This window comes from Abramis brama, assembly GCF_963993115.1.
Source record: "Abramis brama genome assembly, chromosome: 23".
Taxonomy (NCBI): Eukaryota; Metazoa; Chordata; class Actinopteri; order Cypriniformes; family Leuciscidae; genus Abramis; species Abramis brama.
This window is the reverse complement of record NC_139985.1, coordinates 15003320-15026381: the sequence shown is the minus strand read 5'-3', so window position 1 is coordinate 15026381 and position 23062 is coordinate 15003320. Positions and strand designations below refer to the sequence as shown.

General features: G+C 37.7%; 1 protein-coding gene across 1 annotated transcript in view; it reads left to right on the top strand.

The window, feature by feature from the left end:
- Positions 1-9834: 9834 nt before the first annotated feature.
- adamts9 (ADAM metallopeptidase with thrombospondin type 1 motif, 9) overlaps positions 9835-23062 on the top strand; it is a 30213-nt gene continuing 16985 nt past the window's right edge. Inside the window, exons 1-13 of the mRNA XM_084101121.1 lie at positions 9835-10064; positions 10750-11129; positions 13065-13224; positions 15355-15644; positions 17280-17363; positions 17492-17616; positions 17812-17852; positions 17985-18090; positions 19506-19652; positions 19945-20086; positions 20289-20393; positions 22058-22203; positions 22446-22627. Of these exons, the coding sequence (XP_083957247.1) occupies positions 9968-10064; positions 10750-11129; positions 13065-13224; positions 15355-15644; positions 17280-17363; positions 17492-17616; positions 17812-17852; positions 17985-18090; positions 19506-19652; positions 19945-20086; positions 20289-20393; positions 22058-22203; positions 22446-22627 (2005 nt within the window). The 5' untranslated portion in view covers positions 9835-9967. The remainder of the gene's footprint in view (positions 10065-10749; positions 11130-13064; positions 13225-15354; positions 15645-17279; positions 17364-17491; positions 17617-17811; positions 17853-17984; positions 18091-19505; positions 19653-19944; positions 20087-20288; positions 20394-22057; positions 22204-22445; positions 22628-23062) is intronic.

The following is a 23062-nucleotide window of genomic DNA, read 5'->3' as shown; positions in this document are numbered from 1 at the left end:
AAATTTACTGTCAGTTTTGATCAACTGGGTGCATCCTTGCTGGATAAAAGTATTAATTTATGACAGTTCTTGTTGGTTTCTTAACCAGGTGTATTTTAGTTTCTAGTTACATTTAGAGAAATAAGAAAAATGTATTTTAATCATACACTTCGTTGAATTTCCCTGTCTAATTATTTCCACAATGAGGCAGGAATATGTGGGAAGGAAAGTTAAAACATTTCAGGCTATCTTATTTCCAGATTGTTTTGCTGTGGCTTTCAAATAAATTCTCAATTTAGAAAAAGAATAACAAAATGATGGGGTGTGTAATTTAGGAAACCAAACATTTTATGTGCAGTGTTCTTGATGCGGAAATGCGATTCATGGTTCAAAGGCTGACATTTACACTTATTGTCTCTTTCACAGCATGCATAAACAGCAAGGCCCATAACATCCATTAAATGCTCTGACCATGTGCAGCTATTTAATACACTGACTTTACAACAAAATGACCACAATTATCTAGGATAAGTGCTTTGACATAACTAAAGACTCTACATTGCTCTGATCTTCCATCACATGCAATTCATTTGTAAAGATGCCCGCTGTGTGCTTCAAAATAGGACAAAAGCATGTAAACACTCCATTCTAATTAACAGGTTTTGGCTATTTCAGCTACACTCATTACTAACAGGTGTATAAAATCAAGCATACAACCAAACAATTTCCTTAGACGGGACCCTTTTGTGGGTACTGGCCTGCCCACACTTGAACCCCACTGAACACCTTCAGGGTGAACTGAAATGCTAAATACAAGCCAGATCACCCAACACCAGCAAATTCCCTGCATCCATGGTCCAACAGAAAGAGTTATTGAAACAAAGGGGTTTCAAATCTGCTTTGGTTTCCATTTTATTTTATATGTGGCATGTTTCATAATATGGCACCTTTCCATCACTCTTTTCCAGGTCATGTCACTAGAACTGAAGTGAGAGGCAGCAAGCAAGACGATGCCATGATATCCTACAACTTCCTTTGTGCAGCTTTGATAGCAACAAGTAATAAAACAGAGTTTCCTTTTTCATGTTTTTATCAGTTACAGTAGCTTCCGTTGAGCTCACCGCTCCTCTCATTTTCGGTCCCCTCCTTCTAACAGAGATAAGTAGGTCATTAGGGTAGTTGAGATTTTCTTATGCAACATTTTACCTCTCTAAAGACACAAAAGGACAGTTTTCTGTGACTTCAGAAAGAGTAAAACATGATTGCATTGGATGTGATAAGATACTATGCACAAAGGCTGATGTGCAGCCCAATCAAATATAACGTCCCTGGGAGATGAAACGTATCTTTGCAGCTCAAATTTACATCAGTTCATCTGTGTTTTCCTTTGGAGTCCATTGCAGAGCATGTACAGATGGATAGTCGCAGGAAACCGCAAGCCCAGAAGGGATTTGGCATAGCATTTGGTGTGCAAACTACAAAGGGGAAACACCATACCCTTGTAAAAGAGTTAAAATAAAGCTGAAATAAAATTGAAGGCTTATAGGATGTCTCATAGACTGACTATATGTGGTGTGCTGCCTTTAGAGAAAATCTGCCTTTAATTTAAGATTTTTAATTTTTTCCGCTAGGATTTGCAGCATATAGTATGAGCAGCAAACCTTTAGGACTGAATTTATTAAGGAACTATTTTTGAACTAGGTGGGTCATCTGAATTATGGGGTAAGCAACTATTTGCTCTTTGATTTCCTGCCAAGTTTCAAAGCCTCATTAGAACGGCATTATTTGTGGAATTTCTCCTTCGCCTGATCATTGATAATTACCTGTCCTAAACAATTTCTTCAGGCCAGATGCAGTCTAATAATGAATAGGTACATAGTCACGTGAATGCAACATGCCTAAACTGTGCTCTTTGTTGGGCAATGACTATACCAACAAATTAGGAGGGAAAAATCCCTTTGTATTGAAATGAAAGCATTCTTGCTATATTGGGTTATAGTCTTAATGGACACATTACCTCTGTTGCTCCATTAAGAGTGTGATGTTGCTTTTATACAACAGTTCAATGAACAAGAAGTTAATAATAAGTAAACTTACATTTTAGACACAGTATTTCTAGTTACTTTGTCTATTTTTGCTCCACCAACAAAAATAGTTGCAAACAAAGTCACAGCAGTATTAACTTTTGCACGTATCCGAGAAAGGCAGTGTTTCATTTCTGAATGTATCAATGCTGTTGAACGAGTCTTTGAAATGAATGATTCAATGAATCAGTGTATTTGAATGAATTTGCTGAATGAATGATTCAACGACTCACTCATAGAAACACCTACTGGCGTAACGATGTAACGTGAAGAAAGAGTCACTGAAATTCTTTACACTATTTCAGAGACTGGCCTGTCTGGAATGTGCAAACAACGACAAGTGAGGTGATACAAAGATAGCAGTTCTGGTGGACTGTTATATGTGGTTTATTTTCCACAGTGTTGCTACGATCACAATGTAAGCTTGAGTAGGCGACGGCGTGACACTGTAAACATAAAGTGCAACAGTCAGATTCTGGAAGTAAAAATCCATTCATTGTCTCTAAAAAGAAGTTTATTTTTAACAATAACTTAACACTTCCTAGTAAAACGGTCTGAGGTTGTTCATCGATGGCATATTGGCTTGATAAAGCCATTAGCCCACATTATTTAAAAAAAGAAAATCTTTTTTTTTCTTCCAAAATAATCATGTTTAACAGCTGAATTTGCAAAAACTTCATTACCCATGATTCTGTACAGAAAATTCCACCAATCAGGTAGTTGTAGCAAGCAAATCATGCCTGAAGTGCTTGCAGGGAAAGCCCACTCCAATTAGGCATGAATGAAGTAACTGAGTTGGTCTGCTATATGCTGTCAAAATACTTAAATATTTGTATATATCTTGTTATTTATTATATACTTAAAATGTATTGTTTGATATAATCAGTAACTTTAAATTAGTAGTTTTATATTTTTCCATCGTAGCACAATGCTTAATGGGATCACTAAAGCACGGTCTTTTTTTCTTTTTGTCCAATTTTCAAATACTTTTTTGCTTCAAATAAAAGTTTTAAATGTTGTGATTCACCTTGTAGCTGGTTGGCTAAGTTTATGGTAAGAAAGTTTATGGCTAAGAAATTAGAGCTGGGAATGTTTTATAATCGTACCTGAACAGTGCTCATAACCATTCCGTCTGATGATGGTTCCTTATAATAGTGATCCTTTCAGTATGAACAAGACAACAAAACAACAGTGCTAGTAACTTGCCTCTTAACCTCTGGCTAATGTTCACTCTCACAGCATGTTGACCTTTGACATGTGAACTTCATGGATCACTCTTTCTGAAATTCAGCACTCTTTCGGAAGACTTTGTTAGTATGATATTCTGAAAAGCATGTTTCAATCTAGTCTCTCATTGTTTCCCAGTGAGACTCTGAAAGGGTGTATGATTGATTGTAGTTTATAATACTAATATTAATGGGGCACAACATCCTCCCACTTTTGCTTCCTTTAATCAGAACAGCATTCCTTTTATATCTGACAAAGCTTACGCTATAAAAACTGATTATTTTGAGTTTCATATAATGTTTTTGGCTTCAAAGAAGGATTTGCTGTTTAATAAAGTACTGTGCTTTACTTGCCTTTTCCTGAGGAATGAGTGTTTCAGGGTATACAAGTATAGGAATTTGAGCCTGTTGTCATATGATATTTCCTGTACTTCTCCAGTCATCCAGTTCACAACTGAAACATACGCAAAAAACAATCTCGGGCCAGAATGTCATTACTGTTGGGAAAGAGAGAGAGGATCCATCGTGATTTTGGTGGTTCTTTTCCCCCAAAATAGCAGAATATAAACTGTTTAGTGTGAAATAATCTTGATCACCTGAACAGCTTTTTGATTTGGCTGAAAATGTTGAAGCAATCTTCTCGAAATGTCCTAAGATGTCTTGTCTTAAATATTTGGGTGAGGTTAGTTTTACAAGGAGCTACTGATGTGGATAGCGCTAATGTCAGAAAGATCTGACATTTCCGAGTTTTGGACATTTTTGGTTTATTTATTGTTCTTGGATTATACAATCTATTTTGGTCTCTCCTGTTTTGAAAAATAGGAGCTTAAAGTTAAAAGCAATAATTTCAAATCAGTTTGCATTGAGATCTTGACTAATGAGGCAAGTTTTTCTCAGATAATGCCAGGAGGAGCTCTAGCAGATTGCAATTATGAATCACGTTTCCCTCAAGTTTGTGGAACTTTCCATCTAGCCAGGTTGTCCATCTGACTGTATCATGAAATTTGCAGTTTTTGTAATAAATATTGAGGATTTCTCTCAGCATGTCTCTCTCGCTCTTTTAGAATCTCGAGCTCCCCCCTCCCTTTGGTCTCTTTTCAGTGAATGCCCACAGTCACACAGGAGCGTAGAGGTAATTTGGGCTGCCGTTTTTCTCCAGCGGGGGCCCCAGCGCGCACCGCTGCGATCCTGTCAGACGCTGAGGGGCTGAAGTCACAGTCAGTCCCGGGTCTCCAAGCTCCTGCCAGCGGGACTCTGGCCTGGCCATTCTCATCTCAGTGACAACCAGAGAATGGAGTTTCTGACCCAGAATTTTAAGCTATATATGATATGACAAAAGGCCAGGCCAATGCATCTGGAGAGGGCAGGCATATTTCCCCATGGTTCCTCCTCCTATACAGGCACATGGCTTTGATGTAAAGATGTACAGTTTGGAGAAAGAGTTTTCCTGTTTGTAAGAAATGGGGAGACATAATCTGATTGGCTTCTCGTTAACTATGATTAAAGGAGTATTCTATTCAAGATAAGATTTACTGACAGCACTTGTGGCATAATGCTGATTACCTTCCTCCTTGTTTTCTTTTTACATTGAGGCATTTACATTGGAAATAAATGGGACCAATATGTTAAAAATACTGTTTTAAATGTTCAACCATAATATGTAAACCATATGCATGTTAACATGATTTTATTTTTTTTTATTATTTTTTTTGCATTGCTATGACAATGTACTGCCTAAAACCCTAAACCAACCATAAAAATGACATGAACAATTTTCTTCTGTGAAAAAGTTTGTATTATTTGTGCTAAAGGAGGGAAAGCGTTTTCACATTTGGCTCCTAAACTCTGGAATAGCCTACCTGATAATGTTCGGGGCTTAGATACACTCTCCAAGTTTAAATCAAGATTAAAGACACATCTCTTTAGCCTAGCATTCATATAATGCATATCCTAACCTTATACAGTTATATCAGATCAAATGCACATGATTATCCTTGATTGATGTTATGAAAAGCAGCTACGCTAATTATTTTCTATTTGCTTCTATTTGTTTTATCTTGGGATGCCCATCCTGAGGTAACTATGAGTATGTTAGCTCCAGTTTGGATCCAGCCTATTATGAAGACTTCAGATGTGAAGAGACGGTGCCAACTCCTGCGAAGACTTCAGATGACGCAAACTCTGAATCAACAGGCACCAATGCTATATTTTCTAAATGTCATAATCATTTGTTAACAAACAAGTATTCATTACTTCAATGAGCTCATTGTATCTGCATTAAATTACCACATTGTTTAAATTAATACATTTTTAGACTGTTACCTGATAACAGAACATTCTAAACTACACCGCGGTCGCTTGACTTCAAAGTCACCATCACTAAGCTTTCGACAACTCTTTAAGTTTTTATCTAAAAACATTTTCCCAGAACTTTTGAGCATAATGAGACTGTAAAAGTGGACTGAGCTTACGTGTTAATCGTGATGGCATTTAATCTCGACTGTCTCTGTCGTCCCATAGCCACTTGTTAGCAACCGCCTTTTTCAAGACACAACAGCTTAAAAAAATCACAAGTGGGCTAATACTGATGTATTTTAGGCTGTAGAACAAAACGTGAAAGTGTCTTGAGCTTGTGTTCACCACAGACCTTGTTTCAGTAATTTAACCAAAATCCCATTAAAAAACCCCATTGACTTCGAGACAATGGAACCGGAAGTGATAAAATGCTAACTCGCTTCCGCGTTTTGGCCTACAAAGTGATGTCATCACTCTATTAAACCAGGAATATTACCTTAAGAAGTAGTTTCAGTTTATTTGCATTAATGCCATTAAATTTAATAATAAAATGCACTCACCAGAAGGAAATTAAGAGCCGCACTGTAATGAGGAACATTGCATTCAGTATGTTATAATAACCCACAAAGCAGACTAGTCATGTGTAATCATAAGCATTATGTCATTAAATATACCCTTATCAATGACTCTCTGCATTTGTCATCCTTGATAATGATACTAAATGTTTGGTGCAAGGAACATAAAGCACAGCTAAAGAAAATAGTTTGTGATTATGCTGTGGGTTCTTATTCATTTTCTCCCCTCCCTTCTTCGTCTTTCTGTCCAGCTGCTTTGTATCAGCGTGGAGGCTTAAGCAGTTTGAGCATTGAGTTATCTTTTTCAATTTCTATCACAGCTGAGAGTGATTAGGTCACCATGTTGTCCTTATGTTTGACACGAGAAGATATGTGAGTAGATGGGTCAGGCAGCCGTAATGCAAAGCCATAAAGGCTCAGATCAACAATACAACCACTTTTCTTAAACTAGCTGTCAAAATTCATATTAATCAAAGTTTGTCTGACTCCATCTGGATGCCCAATCCCACACGTTTTTCCAAGTACTCGCCATGTTCAGTGTCACAGCAGCGATACCATATGTAAAAAGCTCTCTCATAAGTTACAAGATGATGATGATTTAGTGTGGCCATTCTTGGTCAAAAGAAAATGTCTAAAAAGTCTAAACAAATTACTTTTTGGAAGAGCAGAGGAGTTTTAGGACCACAGATGTGCTTTGTTGTGAAGTGGCATAGAAAAGGTCTTTCCAACCTTAGCAAGTTTAATCAGACTATCTCTGTTTGCACATCTTGATGGATCCCTGCTTTGCTTAATCTGTAGTTTTCCCATTCCATGGAGCAGTATAAAATTGGGGAAGTGTCTGAATTTGGAAAAGACCCCAAGCAGCTGCTCTAGATCTTGGATAGTGTCCATGTTCAGTTTAGCTCCGTCAGCACTCTGACCTGGCTATGCATTTGATATTTAAAAGCTTATTAAGACAAAACACACACATTTCCCCCTACGGTAATAGAAGATTCAGCAATTCTAAGCACTAAATGAAAATCATCTAGCTAAAAAAGACATACTTCAATGCCTAAAAATCAGCCCCTATTTTCTATTTTGAGATAGTTCCCAAGAAAGCTTTTTTTAATGCAATATTCTGGGAATTTATACTGAGGGCACAATCCAGAGACGACTGTGGTAGGAGAGCATGGCCTAAAAATAATATTTGTGTTTGAGATCAACATAAAAGACATGATATTGAGTGTGAAACACAGTACATGGCTACGGAAGCCTGTTTCTGCCACCGAGTTAAAAGTAATTGCGATAAAGCATTTGCTAAATGCATATGTTAATGTATATCTCAGAATTTTCTAAATTTCTCATAATTGTGACTTTATATCTTATAAGCTCACTATATCTTATATCTCAAAATTGAATTTGTTTCACTCAATTATGACTATTATATTATATGTGACATTGTTTCTCGTAATTGCCACTTTGTTTATCGTAAGTTTGACTATGTCTCGCAATTGTGAACTTGTTTCTTGAAATTTTGACTTTAAAGACCAGATTTACTAACAGCTTGCACCAGGGCAAACTCTCTTTTGGTGTTAAAAAACTACTGTCAGGATTTACTAAAGACACGCAGTGAAAAATGAGCACTGAAAAGGCATGGACACAGTTATTTTTTGCGGATGACCTTATTGCATATGTATTTGTAAGAGTTTCTCTTTCAGATGCAAAATGTATGGGGAGGAGAGTATTTCAATTAATCATGCCAGGTGATTTATTATGGTTTGCATTAGTCAATTTACTCACATCAATGCTTTTTTTGGAATTGCACTCTCACACTAATTTTCCCTGTTTAGTAAATCTGGCCCTAAATCTCACAATGTGGCTGTGTTTATTGTAATTGCCACTTTGTTTCTCATAAGTGTGACTTTATATCTCTTAATTTTGAATTTGTTTCTCATAATTGTGACTTTATATCCCACAAATGGGACTTTTTATCTAACAATGTTACTTTGTTTCTCAGGACTGCCAATTTGTTTATTTGTCACTTTATATCACACACAAAAGTGTTTTTTTTTATTTCAAGTACCTTTATCATTTTTTACTCTGAGGGGGAAATAGGCTTTCATACATTTCTGAATGACTGCTAAGTATTTTTGTCGAGTTGCAAATGTATGCAGCATTCTAGAAATCAAAATGTGAACTTGTGTGTGCAATTTATTAGCAACCTGTGTTCAATTGGATCATAACTTTTTTTCTCACGAGAATGCACAAGACTCTGCCTGAACTAGGATGAAGAAAAGAGCAATCCAGAACCGGGGAATCTAGACATTATATCTGATTGCCAGTTGATGATGAGGTAAAGTTCAGCATGGTGGTTCAGGGACATTCAGTGTCTCATCTTGACCCTTCTTTGAACACTCAAGCCAACTTTCAGCATCCATTCAAGCTTTCTAGTTCTTATCATCTCATCAAAGGAAGTTTACACTGACTTGAGGTCACCCTTGATACACTATTACAAGTCGGCCTACGGTCAGCCTCTCTCTCCCTCATTCATACTTTCCATTGAGGAGCCTACAGCTGGTGCACAGTAAAATCCACATTCACTCCAGGAAATCCTACAGTGTAGATAGGATCTCCAACTCCTTTCATCTAAACCTAAAACATAGCTGTAATGGAAAACCGTGTACCAAATCTATCAGCCAATGAATCCCATGAAGCGGCAGATTTATAGTCACTTCAGAGAAGATAGTGTAACTGTAAATAGAGAATACCTACAGTATAAGAGTTTGTGGCTTTAAGGAACAATGTGTATCGACCCAAGATGTTTATAGTGCATATACGCAGTGATTTAAAAATCAGCTCATCAAAGTCTTCTTAAGATCTTAAGATCAATTAGAGTCCAAAGTAACATTTGTTATTGATATATATTTAAGTGAATATTAGGCAAAATGCATAGGGATGCATCTCAATTGCTTTAAGTTATAATATCACATATATCAGAATTATTAGTCTTCGACCAACCTGCTTTCTAATCACTGATATCAGCATTGGCCACTGAAAAACACTTGTCAGTAATATAAATGCCAGTAAATCCATATAAATGCACATTTATGGGACATATGTCTTAAGACAGACACAAATGCTTAAAAAGAGGGAAATTACCATGTACAAGGGGTTGTCCTAGAGGTAAACCTCAGTGGACTTCACCAGTAATGTCATATTCTATTCAAGATTATGTTTCAGGTCAGGTGTTCAAATTTGCAATGCTCATTACTCTTTAAAAGTCGAAGTTTACTACTTAATGACTCTTTACTTATTTAAATGCTGTTTGTATTAACGTGAACATTCATTTTACTAAGAACTAACTTAAGTGAGAAGCAGCGGTGTGCTTATCTAACTGCCTGTACAGTTTAACAGCACAATCTGAAGCTGGTACATGAACATAACGCACGTATGGACGATCATTATGAGTAATATGTTTAGTGATTTTGAAAAGAAGTTTAGTCTGCACGCTACATTAGCGACACATATGGCAGGAGTGGCTTTCTAAGAGAGGGGTGTCTCTTAGAGTACGCCCAAGTCTCGGCTAAAGTAATCAGCAAACTGGAGACCACCACAGTTGCATCGACCCCCTTTCTGCTATTATGCATGCAAACCAAGAGCTCCGACCGAGCGCTTGTTAGCGACATGGAAGTCACTTCTGTAAAGTAGAGAAGAAACGCTTTGAATGTGCCAACCGTACGGCAGAAAGCCCGGCTGAGCGCGGCTTCAAGGGACAGCGGAATACTGTATTCGGGCTTGCTTGCATTCAGTTCTCTTAACGTGGACAATCATGTTTTTGTTCTTCTGGGGACTAAGCTTTTTTCTATTTTTCTCTGATTTCATGAATGCACTAACTTCAACAGGGAGTCCGCGAAATTCAGAGAAAGGTAAGAGCTCTTTTCGTGCTCTTTTCTCTCTCATTCAACTCAGTACCTTGAGTAGCAGAGAATGAATGACTTTCCTCGCTTGCTTCAGAGCTCAGCGAGCAGTCTGAAGAGTCTTCGAGTAATAGTTTGAATGAACGTCAACTGACTGACACCTGATTAATCTGTTGGAGTCTGTTAGAATATGGCAACTGTTTTGATTGCGATTTGTAGCATGGATAGGCTATGGATGGAGTATTAAAGAAGACGTGAAGTTTTGTTAGGGTGTGCATCAACACTGTTACCTTCATATTTCCCTAATTTGAGTTACAAAAACTTATTTCTTATAATTGTTTTTCAAGAAGTGAACAAAAGTATGAAAAGGTATCCTTTTTCGTCACTTTTGTATGTTTATCAGTACAATGTCAACCCTGTTACCATGATTGATAACTAAAAAGCAGATTTCTATAGAAATATCGATTGAATTGTCTTTCAATTAATTGTAGTTGATCTTGTACTGTAGCCTAGGCTACGTTAACTTAAATTGTAAAACTGTCAACCCTGTTACATTTCAGTTTAGGCTACCTGTCAGACTAGATGGTGCCGTGCAATTTACGCTCATAGCTCATTATTAGCCTACACAGCAAACGGCATTCATAAAATGATACATTGTTACTGAATTTGAATAAATCTCTGTTCTCGTCCACAGCGATATTACCGCAGTTTGGCGCGTATGAGATTGTAACTCCGGCCAGAGTGAATGAAGCCGGTGACAAACTGCCAACGGGCGTGCACTTCAAGAGGAGAAAGCGGAGCACCGACCCAATAACCGGCAACATCTCCCATCATTGGACCTCCCCACACGTCTATTATCAAATATCTGCCTTTGGGCAGGACTACTACCTTAACCTTACGCTCGAGTCGGGATTTATTGCCCCAGTTTACACTGTCACGATACTCGGAGCATCCAGTGAAGGTCAGAATTCAGAAGAGGGGGAGGAGGACACGGAGTATCAGCACTGCTTTTATAAAGGACATGTGAACGCTGGGCAGGACCATACTGCAGTAATCAGCCTCTGCTCCGGTTTGGTGAGTTTAAAAGACGTACTATTAGTATCTCTATATTAATAATAACGACTGCAATTCATGTAGTAAGCATTCGGAAACTTTGCAAATGTTCATATTATGTAGGCTACTTAATCTTTTGTATGTGATTAGGCTGCAGTATAATACCTCACGTAGCCTACTTGAACAGAAATGTGGTGCAAGTTAGTTGTATACATGTTGTATAAGGTCAGTTAGAAAGTATTTTCTCAAACTTGTTGGTAGGCTACACCATCGATCGTACAAAATTTCGCTGTACTTGAGCTGGTGACGCACACTCATCAGTGGCATATAGTAGTGACGTCAACGGCAGTCCATATATGGGACTCAGATGTCATTTGCTGATGTGCACGTAGTTTCGCGCCATGTAACAGCGTTTCTCACAGATCAAAAGCAGTCGTGGGAACTAGTGCAGTGATTCGAATAGGTGCTTTCAAAGAACCTGTTCAAAAACGTATTCAGCAGTTCTTTCGTCGTCACGTGGTCCCTGACATCCCAGCAATGCATGCTCAAAGTCTAAATCATTCCAATAAAAACACTTCAATAGAAAAAGAAATGAAAAGTGAAGAAGTATTTTCATGTTTCATAATATAGTCTGTTGCATAAAGCCATGATTTAGTTAATTAAGAACCTATCATTTACACGAAACAACACTGAAATTAATTTACTGAATTCCCTGCTGAAAATGTTTTAGGAAGTAGACTGAAAGTAGGCTATTGGCTGTCTCAGTCCCAGGAACATTTGTGATTTCACTGATCACTTGTTTCTGCAAACAGAGAGAGAAAATAATAATAATTTAACACTATTAGGAGCCCTCCAAAACAATCTGTCACTGGTAAGACATGCTATAACATAATGAAATACTTGCAATTTATGTGTGTCTTGAAAAAAAAAAAGATTCGTAAGAATTTATGGTTACTTTTGTTTTGATGTTTTTGAATAGCCGTCAATGGAGAAACACCATCATAATGGTGGCATTTACCTGCAAATATTCATTGAAAAGATTTGTATTTATTTTTTTAAACATGACTCAAAATAATGACTGTTGACAAATCTCTTTAACAATTGAGTATTGATGGAGGACACAAACTCATAAACTTATTAGTTAGGTCTATATGTCCCCTTAACAAACACCCAATCCTGGCTAGATTTTGGGAAACATTGTCAGAAAACAATGATCAATAATATAAGTCTCTTGTTTTGAAATGTGCTATCATGGGAGCTGTAGATTTTCATTGAAAACCTACTTTTGGGGAAAACTTACATTTTGGGGAAATTGTCACGAATCTGATACAAAATATCATTCTTTCAGGATTTGACGTTTGGGTTACCTGTCTAGATAACAACTACACAACCACCCCCATTAGCTTACAGTGCCTGTAGCAAAGATTATATATTATATGGCATTTTAATGTCATAAACATATATTGCACAGGTATTTATATGCATACAATATTTTATAAGTAAATTAAGTCAAGCTTGTTCGTGATGGCCAGTTTGTATCCCTTCATACAATACAAACAATTTGTCTAAAACCCTTTCTTTTTTTTTTTCTTTTTTTTAAACCTCAAAACTGTTTAGTAGCCTATGTTTCTTCCTGAAAATAAGGGGGGAACATTTGCAATGTGCTGCTTGCTGGCTTTATCTATTAGAAAAGTCACATTTCAAAACATTATACTTTGTAAATGTGGCAGAATTTTCTGAGTTATCAACCACATTCTGCATTCATTACCCCCCAGAGGCCAGTATACTGATATGCATGCAATGTATGTTTTCTTTATCACTCCATCAGCCACTTAGGGTTTGTACGTAAATAAAATCTTAGAGGGAAGTTGTAAGGGCAATTTACAGTCACACACTATGTGTGCATAGATTTCACTGGCCATGGACCAATTTAAACATTGTTGTTGTTTGTTTTAGCTTGGCACTTTCAGGTCACCAGAAGGGGAGTTTTTTGTGGAGCCCCTTCACAGCTACAATGGTGAACATTTTGAAGAAGAACACATCAAACCTCATGTCGTGTACAGAAAAGATGCCTCAAAAAAGAGTGTGGATGATCTGACTGCATGTGAAACTTCAGGTAAGCAGGAATACACCTAAGTCCTACATTTTGAGTGGGAAAGTTTTAAGATGACAAACATTAGATATATTTTAAACATTAAAGCAAACCAATGATGGTAGTAGTCACATTAACAGAAATTCAACATTAGATACTGTACTGGATCTTGACATTTCCGAAACAAGCTTGAAGTAGTTGACCAATCACAACACACTGGTCCAGCCGACCAATCAGAGCACATTGCACTTATCGGAAGGAGGGGCTTCATAGAAACAGGAACTACTGTAAACAGAGTGTTATGACAGAAGAGAGGGAAGAGAGGAACATTTAAGCATAAACCTATTTTAGTAGACCCTAAAAACTAAATTAAAACTTTGAAAAAGTGCATTATGTCCTCTTTTTCAAAATAAGAATCATTAAATGATTACCATATTGTTTTTGTGTAGCTATGAAAATGGTATATGTTAACACATAACTAATTTACCCAGTTATAATTCTGTAAATCTAAATATGACTATGGTTATATGATTGTGTCACAACCACACTAGACATGGAAACAGATATGCTATAAGTATGAGCTATGTTTCCATCCACCTACAGTATTTGTATGCACATTTTCGGATATATTGCATTAAAAACGCTGGATGGAAACACCAAGATACACATAAACGCTAAAAATGAGCATAAAAACCGTATGCGCTCAGTTGAGGCGGTTAATTTTTTTATCAGATAAGAAGGCATGCACATAAACTATGATGGAAACACATTTACCGAAAAAATCCCTCAATGCGCAACAAAAAACTCACGTGACTTTGTCTCAACAGTGGATGTGATTGGATAACTGCAGTAAATAGCAGACAGATTTCATTGCACAGCATCTCAAATGTTGATTTCATCATTCTAAAATGTCTGAGGCAAAGTCTGTCATCAGAATTATTTGGTATAATGACCTCCCAGAAGTGTCTCAATTAATTGCATTCACAAACAGCAGGCATTTCTTCTGTGCGCTCTGAGACGCAAGTCATTCATAATGTAGGAAAAAATAGCCACAGTGGCTTCCCCGATTGCAGCAACTTCCATTTTTGTTATATATATTTTGTACCAATTTCCCATGAAGTGAGGATTTTGTTCTCTTGAACATGAAATGGAAACACTGCTTAATTTGCAAATGTTTTATGCAATATTCCAATTTTGCATACAAGTTAAAATCGCAACCTTGAATGGAAACATAGCTATTGGCATTAAAATACTCATAGTATAACATTCATGGTATCTTTTACATCCTTTGCTTTTCTATTTTCAAATGTCATTGAGTAGAAGTCAGTGGAACATGAAAAATCATTGGAAGTTCTTGGTATCAGTCCAATCTTAGTTTACTGCCTCAAAATCCTGTTGACTCTTGCACTTCCTGTAGCTTGAAGATAAGGAAACTCAAGAGGCACAATACCATGAAAGCCACGTGGTGAGCTGCATTGTAGTAAAGCAATGCCAGTTTTAAGTGTTTGGAAATTCAATATTACAAAAATAAATTTAGATAGGGCTAATGCACACTGCTATGTATCAAGAACACTCAATGGCAGCATTTTTTGAGTTTGGTATTGTGTTATGTAATGGAAAAGTTTGGCCCCCAAAAGTGCTGGGAGGAGAACGCATGATTTTTATTGAAAACTCCATTGTGGCATTCTTTTTTTCTAGTGGAAGAAATAGGATTCATTTTGATTTCCAGCAATTTTTGTGCAAAAACTATACTCATTGTTTGATGTTGAGTAGAATGTCAGGGTTGTGTTGAATTTTTGTCCTATTTTAAGCTTATGGAAATTAAGACTATTCTTTTATTGCTTTTAAGTTGTCATTAAAATGATATTGTGAATTATTATTGCAAATTAAAATAATTGTTTTCTATTTTAATATATTTTCAAATGTAATTTATTCCTGTGATGGCAAAGCTGAATTTTAAGCATCATTACTCCAGTCTTCAGTGTCACATGATCATTTAGAAATCATTCTAAGTGATAGTATAGTTGCCCACATGGCTGCTTTCATTCATTATTTCCTATATATAGAACAGATTATATAATAAAATGATTTTAAATCGCTATATTTTAGTAGTATTTAACATATTATTTGTATTGTTCTCCTCCTTCATTCCAGGACACATAGAGCCACATCACAGACACAGGAACAGACTGAAGAGAAAGTTGCCCTCAAGCATGCTGTCCGACCTGGAGACTCTTAATTCCAGGCTCTTCTCTGCCCCCTTCCCCTCCTCAGAAAACAAGCACAACTCCGCTAATGAAAGCAGTGACTTCAAGCCACACCAGAGATCAAAGCGTTTCCTCTCCTACCCCCGTTTTGTTGAAGTCATGGTTGTGGCAGACAGCAAGATGGTGGAACATCATGGAAGCAACCTTCAGCACTACATTCTTACACTAATGTCCATAGTAAGTTCCCCCTAGTTATCGATAGTCTTCTGCTTTGATGGGTCTGTGTCTGATGCTTTAGGTCTATGTGACAGATCATTACCATGGGGTGAATGTGTCTGACAGACTTGATGAATGTGAATATAAAACAAATAAAATCAGGTATGTTGCATTCACAGCATGCTTTAGATGTTTTTTCGTTGGAACTCACAGGGAGGTTAGATGACCTATATTTTGATCTTGGCAAAAGCTGCATTCTCAGCAGGACCTGGCAGCACAAGCTAGTTCTCAATGGCCAAGAAACATTTTTCCCATTCTCCCATTAAGAACGCTCCACTCCTGCCTGGCCCTCTTTGATGAGAATGGCCAGGTTCATGCCCCCCATGGTTCGGGTCCCGCGTCTGCCGCGGTGCGGCGGCTTAGATCATGGGGGTCGCACATGGAGCATGCGGAGGAGTTTGAGACAGGCCCAGCCCTTTTCATCATCTCTGGTGGGCAAGGCTTACATGATAGCAGGTCAGGCTGGTGCATGCCTTCACAAATATGGCAGGGAGCAGCCCTAGCCATAAGCCTACAGCTCCTCACATGGAAAGCAACAGAAGGAAAGTGTTGCTTCTCGAGCCTCCCCTCAACAAGCTTGGGGGTCGAGACAGCATTCTCGCCCCATTGCTTCCTCATTCTCTTGAGGAATGCTTCAGGGAAGAGGTCCTGACTCCAGTCTCAGGCCTCTGAGGGCGAGCTCTCTCAAGCTCGGGTGTACCCGCTCCTTCATGGAGCCCTCAGGAAATCGATCTGCCAATTGATCAGCAGTGTGAAAACTTCCCATCATAGATCTAAGTCAGTTAAACCTTACTCTAAAGAGATACAGGTTGAAAATGTTGATGATTCCTCTTATTGTGACTCAAATCATATCCGAGGACTGGTTTGCCATGATAGATCTAAAGGACACATACTTCCATATTTCTATCCTTTCTCAACAAAGTAAGTTCCTGAGGTTCCCTTTCGGGGTTGAAGCTTACCAGTATTGGGTTCTTCCGTTACGCCTAGCATTGTCTCCCCGCACCTGCACAAAGTGCATGGATGTAGCTCTGGCTCCTTTGAAATTCCAAGGCATCCGTGTACTCAATTGCATCGATGACTGGTTATTAATAGTTCAGTCACAGGAGATGTTGTCCTTGTGGAGTATGCTTTCTCCAGTTCAGAGGACAACTTTTCTAGAAGTAGTTTGGGACTCGGTTACCATGCAGGCACGACTGATTTCTGCTCGTATCGAATCAGTTCTCTCAGTGGTGAGCAGAATCTGGCTAGGCCAGGCTGTCAGTGTAAAACAGTTTCAAAAGCTGTTGGAACTCCTGGCAGCCGTGTCCAATGTGATACTCCTGTACATGAGATCCTTGCTGTGGTGGCTCAAGACCAAGGGTTTTTTTTTGGTGATGGAGTCAATTTGGAGGCTTAGGGTAAGAGTGTATTATAATGTAATATATACCATATATGACATTACAGTATACCGTAAAACTGTATTATAAGAACTATGGGATAAAGGCCAAAACCGGCCAGATATAAGTTTAAACTATTGAAACTCTCTCGGGCCAGTAATTTGAGAAGTAATTAGAAGCTTTGACAATGAATTTCAATTGTCTGTATTCTCTCACTCAGGTTTCCTCCATCTATAAGGATCCCAGCATTGGAAACCTGATTAACATTGTTATTGTGAAATTGGTCATTATAAAGAATGAGCTGGTAAGAGTTCAGCATTAAGACCTCTTTTAAATGTGCTTGAGTAGTTCTTTACAGTTAAGTCCTAAATATTTCTGTAAGGGTAAATGTATTCAAATGTTTCAGCATCACCTGTCTCTATTCTTCTGCAGGATGGTCCCACTATCTCTTTCAATGCACAAGCCACTTTGAAAAACTTCTGCATATGGCAGCAGAGTCAGAACCACCTGGATGACAACCATCACTCACATCACGACACTGCCATCCTAATCACAAGGTGAAAGAGATTTTATGGGAGGGTTTAGATCTTGTATTTTTTAAATTATTTATGGTGCAACAACTTTTCAAACTGGGTTACACTTTTCAAGGCTACAAAGGCAGAAAGTAGAATGCAATTAACAGCATGGACACGTGATATAAAATGGTATCCAAGTACTTCTTAAATTTGTAAAGCCTTGTTCTATTTTTTTAGGCAGGACATCTGTCGAGCACGGGACAAGTGTGACACTTTAGGTAAATCTTTGTGTGAAAAGAGTGATTATGATCCTGTTGAAGCTGACAATGAGGATGATGTTGACGATGGCAATTACAGCAACAGCTATGATTGATATTCCTTTAGTTTTGTGTTCTCTCATGCATTTTTAGGTCTTGCTGAGCTGGGTACAGTTTGTGATCCCTATAGAAGTTGCAGTATTAATGAGGATAATGGACTCAGTACTGCTTTCACCATCGCTCATGAGCTTGGCCATGTGTGAGTACTGTTTTTGTGAAATGTTTTGCTTCATAAATGTGCTTTCTGCCACTTTGTTTGTTGTTTTGCTATGTACCACAATGATAGTTTTGAATTTTGAATTTTTAAGTGTGGCTTAAGTGTCCAAAGACTTTTTGCGGCTGTAATATCACCTGCATTATAAATGCTATTTGTCATATGGACTTTGCTTGAGAGGAGCTTTTATTATACCCAGAACTACATTATCTTTAAAACATTAGTAGTGTTTCTTTCATTTTTGGATGTTTGGGGGAGATGTCATTGCCTTTTGTACAGTTCGATAACAGTGTGTCTGTGTCTGATATGCAACTTCTCAAGGTCTTTTGCAGAAATGACTAAACTACTCAGTTATACTCTGTGTTTTTTAGCTTAATAGAGTCTTAAAGGTAAATATTAAATAATCTAAATAAATTATACCATGGCACATACAACGGTCTCATGATGGTACCTATTTCAGTCATAGCTTGGCTAACATCCTCATTTAAAGGCTATCGTTTATCCCACAATATTGGCAAATGCATCTACACCAAATTCGCATGTACAGTCATTATGAAAAATTACCTCTAAAAGAACTCCCTTTTTGAATTCCATTCTTATCCGGTGGCAGGTGGTGACATCAGTGCCGTGCGCTTGAGTACGGATTTAGTCCTGGTGCTGTACAGTGTAATGCCGTGCACACCACCTCTCTCCAATATAATATGACACTATATTTACTAAAGATTTGAAAAAAATATTTACAATACATATTTTTTTTTATCCTTTATGGTATTGGATATTTAATTGTTCATGCAAATTTTTACATTTAGATTACCTTCGATGTCATCTAACACTTTTTATAACTAAAGTTAATCTGTAAAGACGCTTAAAATCTCTAAAAACGATTTAATAACACTGATAAATGTAATCGTTAGCAAATCTCAACATGAATATCCATACTACATACTGTACATCATAATGTTGTGATGCTTAAATTCACTTGTAGTATTTAAAATGATTGATTTTATTTTTGAATTTTTATTTTAAAATGTCTCTAGAACAAGTGTTGTTTTATCAAATATATTAATCAGCCATTAATCAGTTATCCTGCATAATATGAAAATAATTTTAGTTTATTAGTATCTGTATTTTTTTGTATGTATTTTGTTTGTTTTTAAATGATGGGTTTATTATAATTTTTTTCTAAATTGACTGCCAATTAATCAGCTTGCCGAATATATCAGCCTGTCACTACTTCTCTCTACTGGCTTTTTCATAGGGTCATAGTACAAATGTGAAAATACCTGATATTGGTCAGTCTTATAGATACTGTGTGGATCACAGTACATGTGTCCTGAACCTGCTCATCGTCTTGTCCTGTTTGTGTGTGCGCATGTGTGTGTTTTCAATCATGCCCTCAGGTTCAACATGCCTCACGATGACAGTAACAAATGCAAAGAGGATGGAGTCAAGAACCAGCAACATGTGATGGCCCCTACGCTCAACTATTACACCAATCCTTGGATGTGGTCCAAATGTAGTCGGAAATACATCACAGAGTTCCTCGAGTATGTAAACCCCTTTTACACTGCGTACAGTGACAGGTTGTTATTGAGCCTGTGATGTTGGCTTGGACTCTTGAAGTTGAGCACCACCGAATGTTTAATGTCCAGCTTTGGCATGCATTTGTTTTCTTCTAAACATTCTCAATTGAGATGGAAACATTGTCATCTGTAGCAAACGGAACAGATTCTCTCTTTTTTTTAATGTGTTTTAAATGTCCTACTGAGAATATTTCTGTTGTTTGTCTCTTGTTTGTTTTGTTTTCTTTCAGCTCATTCGTTTATCATTTCTCATTAGCACAGGGTATGGTGAGTGTTTGCTCGATGAGCCGGTTTCTAGGCCATACAGTTTGTCCCAGCAGCTGCCTGGACAGATATATAGCGTCAATAAACAATGTGAGCTGATATTTGGGCCTGGAACACAGGTGTGCCCATATATGGTGAGAAGATCCCTCAAGGAATTGCATAACATACTGACATGGACATCTTCTAGTGTGTATTATCTATTCTGAAATAATTCATGTACCTGTTTTTAAATAAGTGACTTTCAAAGCATGTTACATGTGCAGAAAACAGGCAGAAAATTTTGTGTGTAAGAGTTAGATGTTAAAGCTAACATTTAAGTGTTTGGATGTTGTGCAGACACAGTGCCGGAGATTGTGGTGCACCAGTCCAGAAGGAGTCCAGCGTGGCTGCCGGACCCAACACATGCCATGGGCTGACGGGACAGAGTGCTCTCCAGGAAAGGCAAGCACTTCAGAAAACTAAATTTACAGCAACATGTACAGTGTTTGGGATTGTGTTAGAGCTATTCCCCCCTTTTTTGGAATGTGGCAGGGGTTCTGATTCAGTGAAGCAGAATGGGACCCCAGCGATCAGCCCTTGTCAACGAGTAAAAAAAAAAAAAAAAATGTTGTTACATAACAAACATAAAGATCTGAAATCCCCTCATTTCTTGGGATACATTTGGTATTATTTAAAGGAATAGGTCATCCAAAAATTAAAACTGTCATCATTTACTGACCATCATGTCGTTCCAAACCTGTCTGACCTGTATTTCTTCTGTGGAGCATACAAGAAGATATTTAGAAAAATGTCTCAGCGTTGTTTTTTTGTTTTTGTTTTTTTGTCTGTACAATGAAAGTCAACAGGCTCCAGTGTTGTTTGGACCCCAACATTCCCCAAAAAATCTTTGAATACCTTCCAAAAATATGTTGCTAAGTAGAAAGAAAGTTACACAGTTTTGGAACAACATGAAGAAATCATTTTAGTTTCTGAAGTTATAATTTTCATCTTTGGGTGGATTATCCCTCTAGCTTTTCCTATTATGAAATAAGGCTGGTTGCTTGTGGACAGTTTGCTGTATGTTAATAGTTTTGTTTAATTTCAATACCGTGACATATACTCATTATGTCTCTTGAAAAAACTCCACGCAATAAACATTATATTTCTGCACATGTTAGAGTTGCAAAGCAGATGAAAAGCAGATTCTTCTATGTAACTTCAAGCACATATTTCCTCCAAATAGCGACCAAATCACTTCCACAGTGACACTCGTCCACACTGATATATTGCTTTGTTTTTGCTCTTGTTTTACAATGTTTCCCAGATTGAGAAACTCTAGTCAGAATTATGCAGTGGTAATGATTGTAAACAGCATTGCATCTCTCATGACCTCCATTTGAAAAGCGTTGCAGATAGCATCACAAAAGGGCAGTTTTACAAGGTTGCTAGGTATCTCAACACTAAATTGCTGCAAATGCATAGTTTTTTTCTCTGAATGTCATATGGCTGAATTAATATGGAATGCCTCTGCTGTGGTATCATGCAACTCAATGTATCTAGATATGCATAGAATCAGTCTCTTGCATCTTGTTTTGATTTTAACCATGGGACCACCCAATATATGTGGATTGTCTGGTAATCATTGGGTGAAACTGTTTTAAATCAAAGCTTGACCCATGTGCAATGAAATGGCAGCGTAGTGCTTTAGCTTGATGCTTCGCTCTGTGAAGTTTGTTGCACCTGAAAATGTTGATATGAATCATATGAAAGGGATTTGTATGATTAAGAAAACAAACTAAATGACTTAACAGTGCTATCATCGCCGATATCATGGGGTCCACTTTATGGGAAAGCGAGAACTGATAAAAAATACCTTGAATGCAATGCTCTCTGGATAAAAGCATCTGCCAAATGCATAAGTGTAATAAGTGTCATTTTGTTCCAATTGACTAAACAGTTTGTTGAAATTAAACAACTCAGCCAACCAGATGCTGGACAAGGAGTGCTTTTGAGTCAAACAATTGAATTCACAATGTCTGTGTATCAACAGCATTCTTCGTCATTCTAGTTAGTGGCAGTCATGACTGATTCTGCAATCATCTTTTCTCTGTTTTCTCCTCTTGCAGCATTGTAAACATGGCCTGTGCATCCCTAAAGAGCACGATTCCGTTCCAATAGAGGGGGCCTGGGGCGTGTGGAGTCCCTTTGGCACATGCTCAAGGACCTGCGGAGGGGGAATCAAGATCGCTGTGCGCGAGTGCAACCGACCCGTGTAAGCTGCCGCTCTTTGTAGTCTAGCATCCTCAATGGACTGTGAATTGGCACCAGGTTTCTCAATGTTCCCTGACAAATGGCAGTAGCAAATCCTTTTTAAAAAAGAATATTCTTCAAAAGTGGACAGTGCAGTCGGACAGAAACATAATCAAGAAAACAGAAGGGACTTTCTAAGAAAGGATTTTGTAATAAAGTTTTCCCAATGTGACCATGTGCTCTGATTGTGTGTTTGATATTTAGGCCCAGAAATGGGGGAAAGTATTGTGTTGGACGAAGGATGAAATTCCGTTCCTGTAACTCTGAGCCATGCTCCAAGCAAAAGAAAGACTTCAGGGAGGAACAGTGTGCCAACTTTGATGGGTTACACTTCAACATCAATGGTCTACCTCCAAATGTCCGCTGGGTGCCAAAGTATAGCGGAAGTAAGGCATTCAGTCCAATGATTGCAACTGGCACATCGTGGGCTGTATAAAAACGAATTAAAGGGACAGTTTTCATAAAAATGTCAACAAAAATTAATTTCTCACTGTCATGTCATTACAAACTTGTAAAACGTTCTTCTGTGGAACACAAAATTATGTCTTGAAGAATATACATGCAGGTCTTTTTCAAACAACGACAGATTATAGTGACGATGCCTGTAAAGCTTCCAGAAAAGACAAAAACAAAACACCAAACGCAGACCACAAAATAATTTTTATCACCAGTAAACGTATGCAAAATCTGATGCGTGAAAAAATTGTTCAGTCTGGTTTTTAGAAACGAATCAATTGAAAGAAACCTCTCAAAAGAATGATTTGTTCAATGATCCGGTTTAAAAGTTCAACACACTGATTCAATAATCCGATAACAGCAGT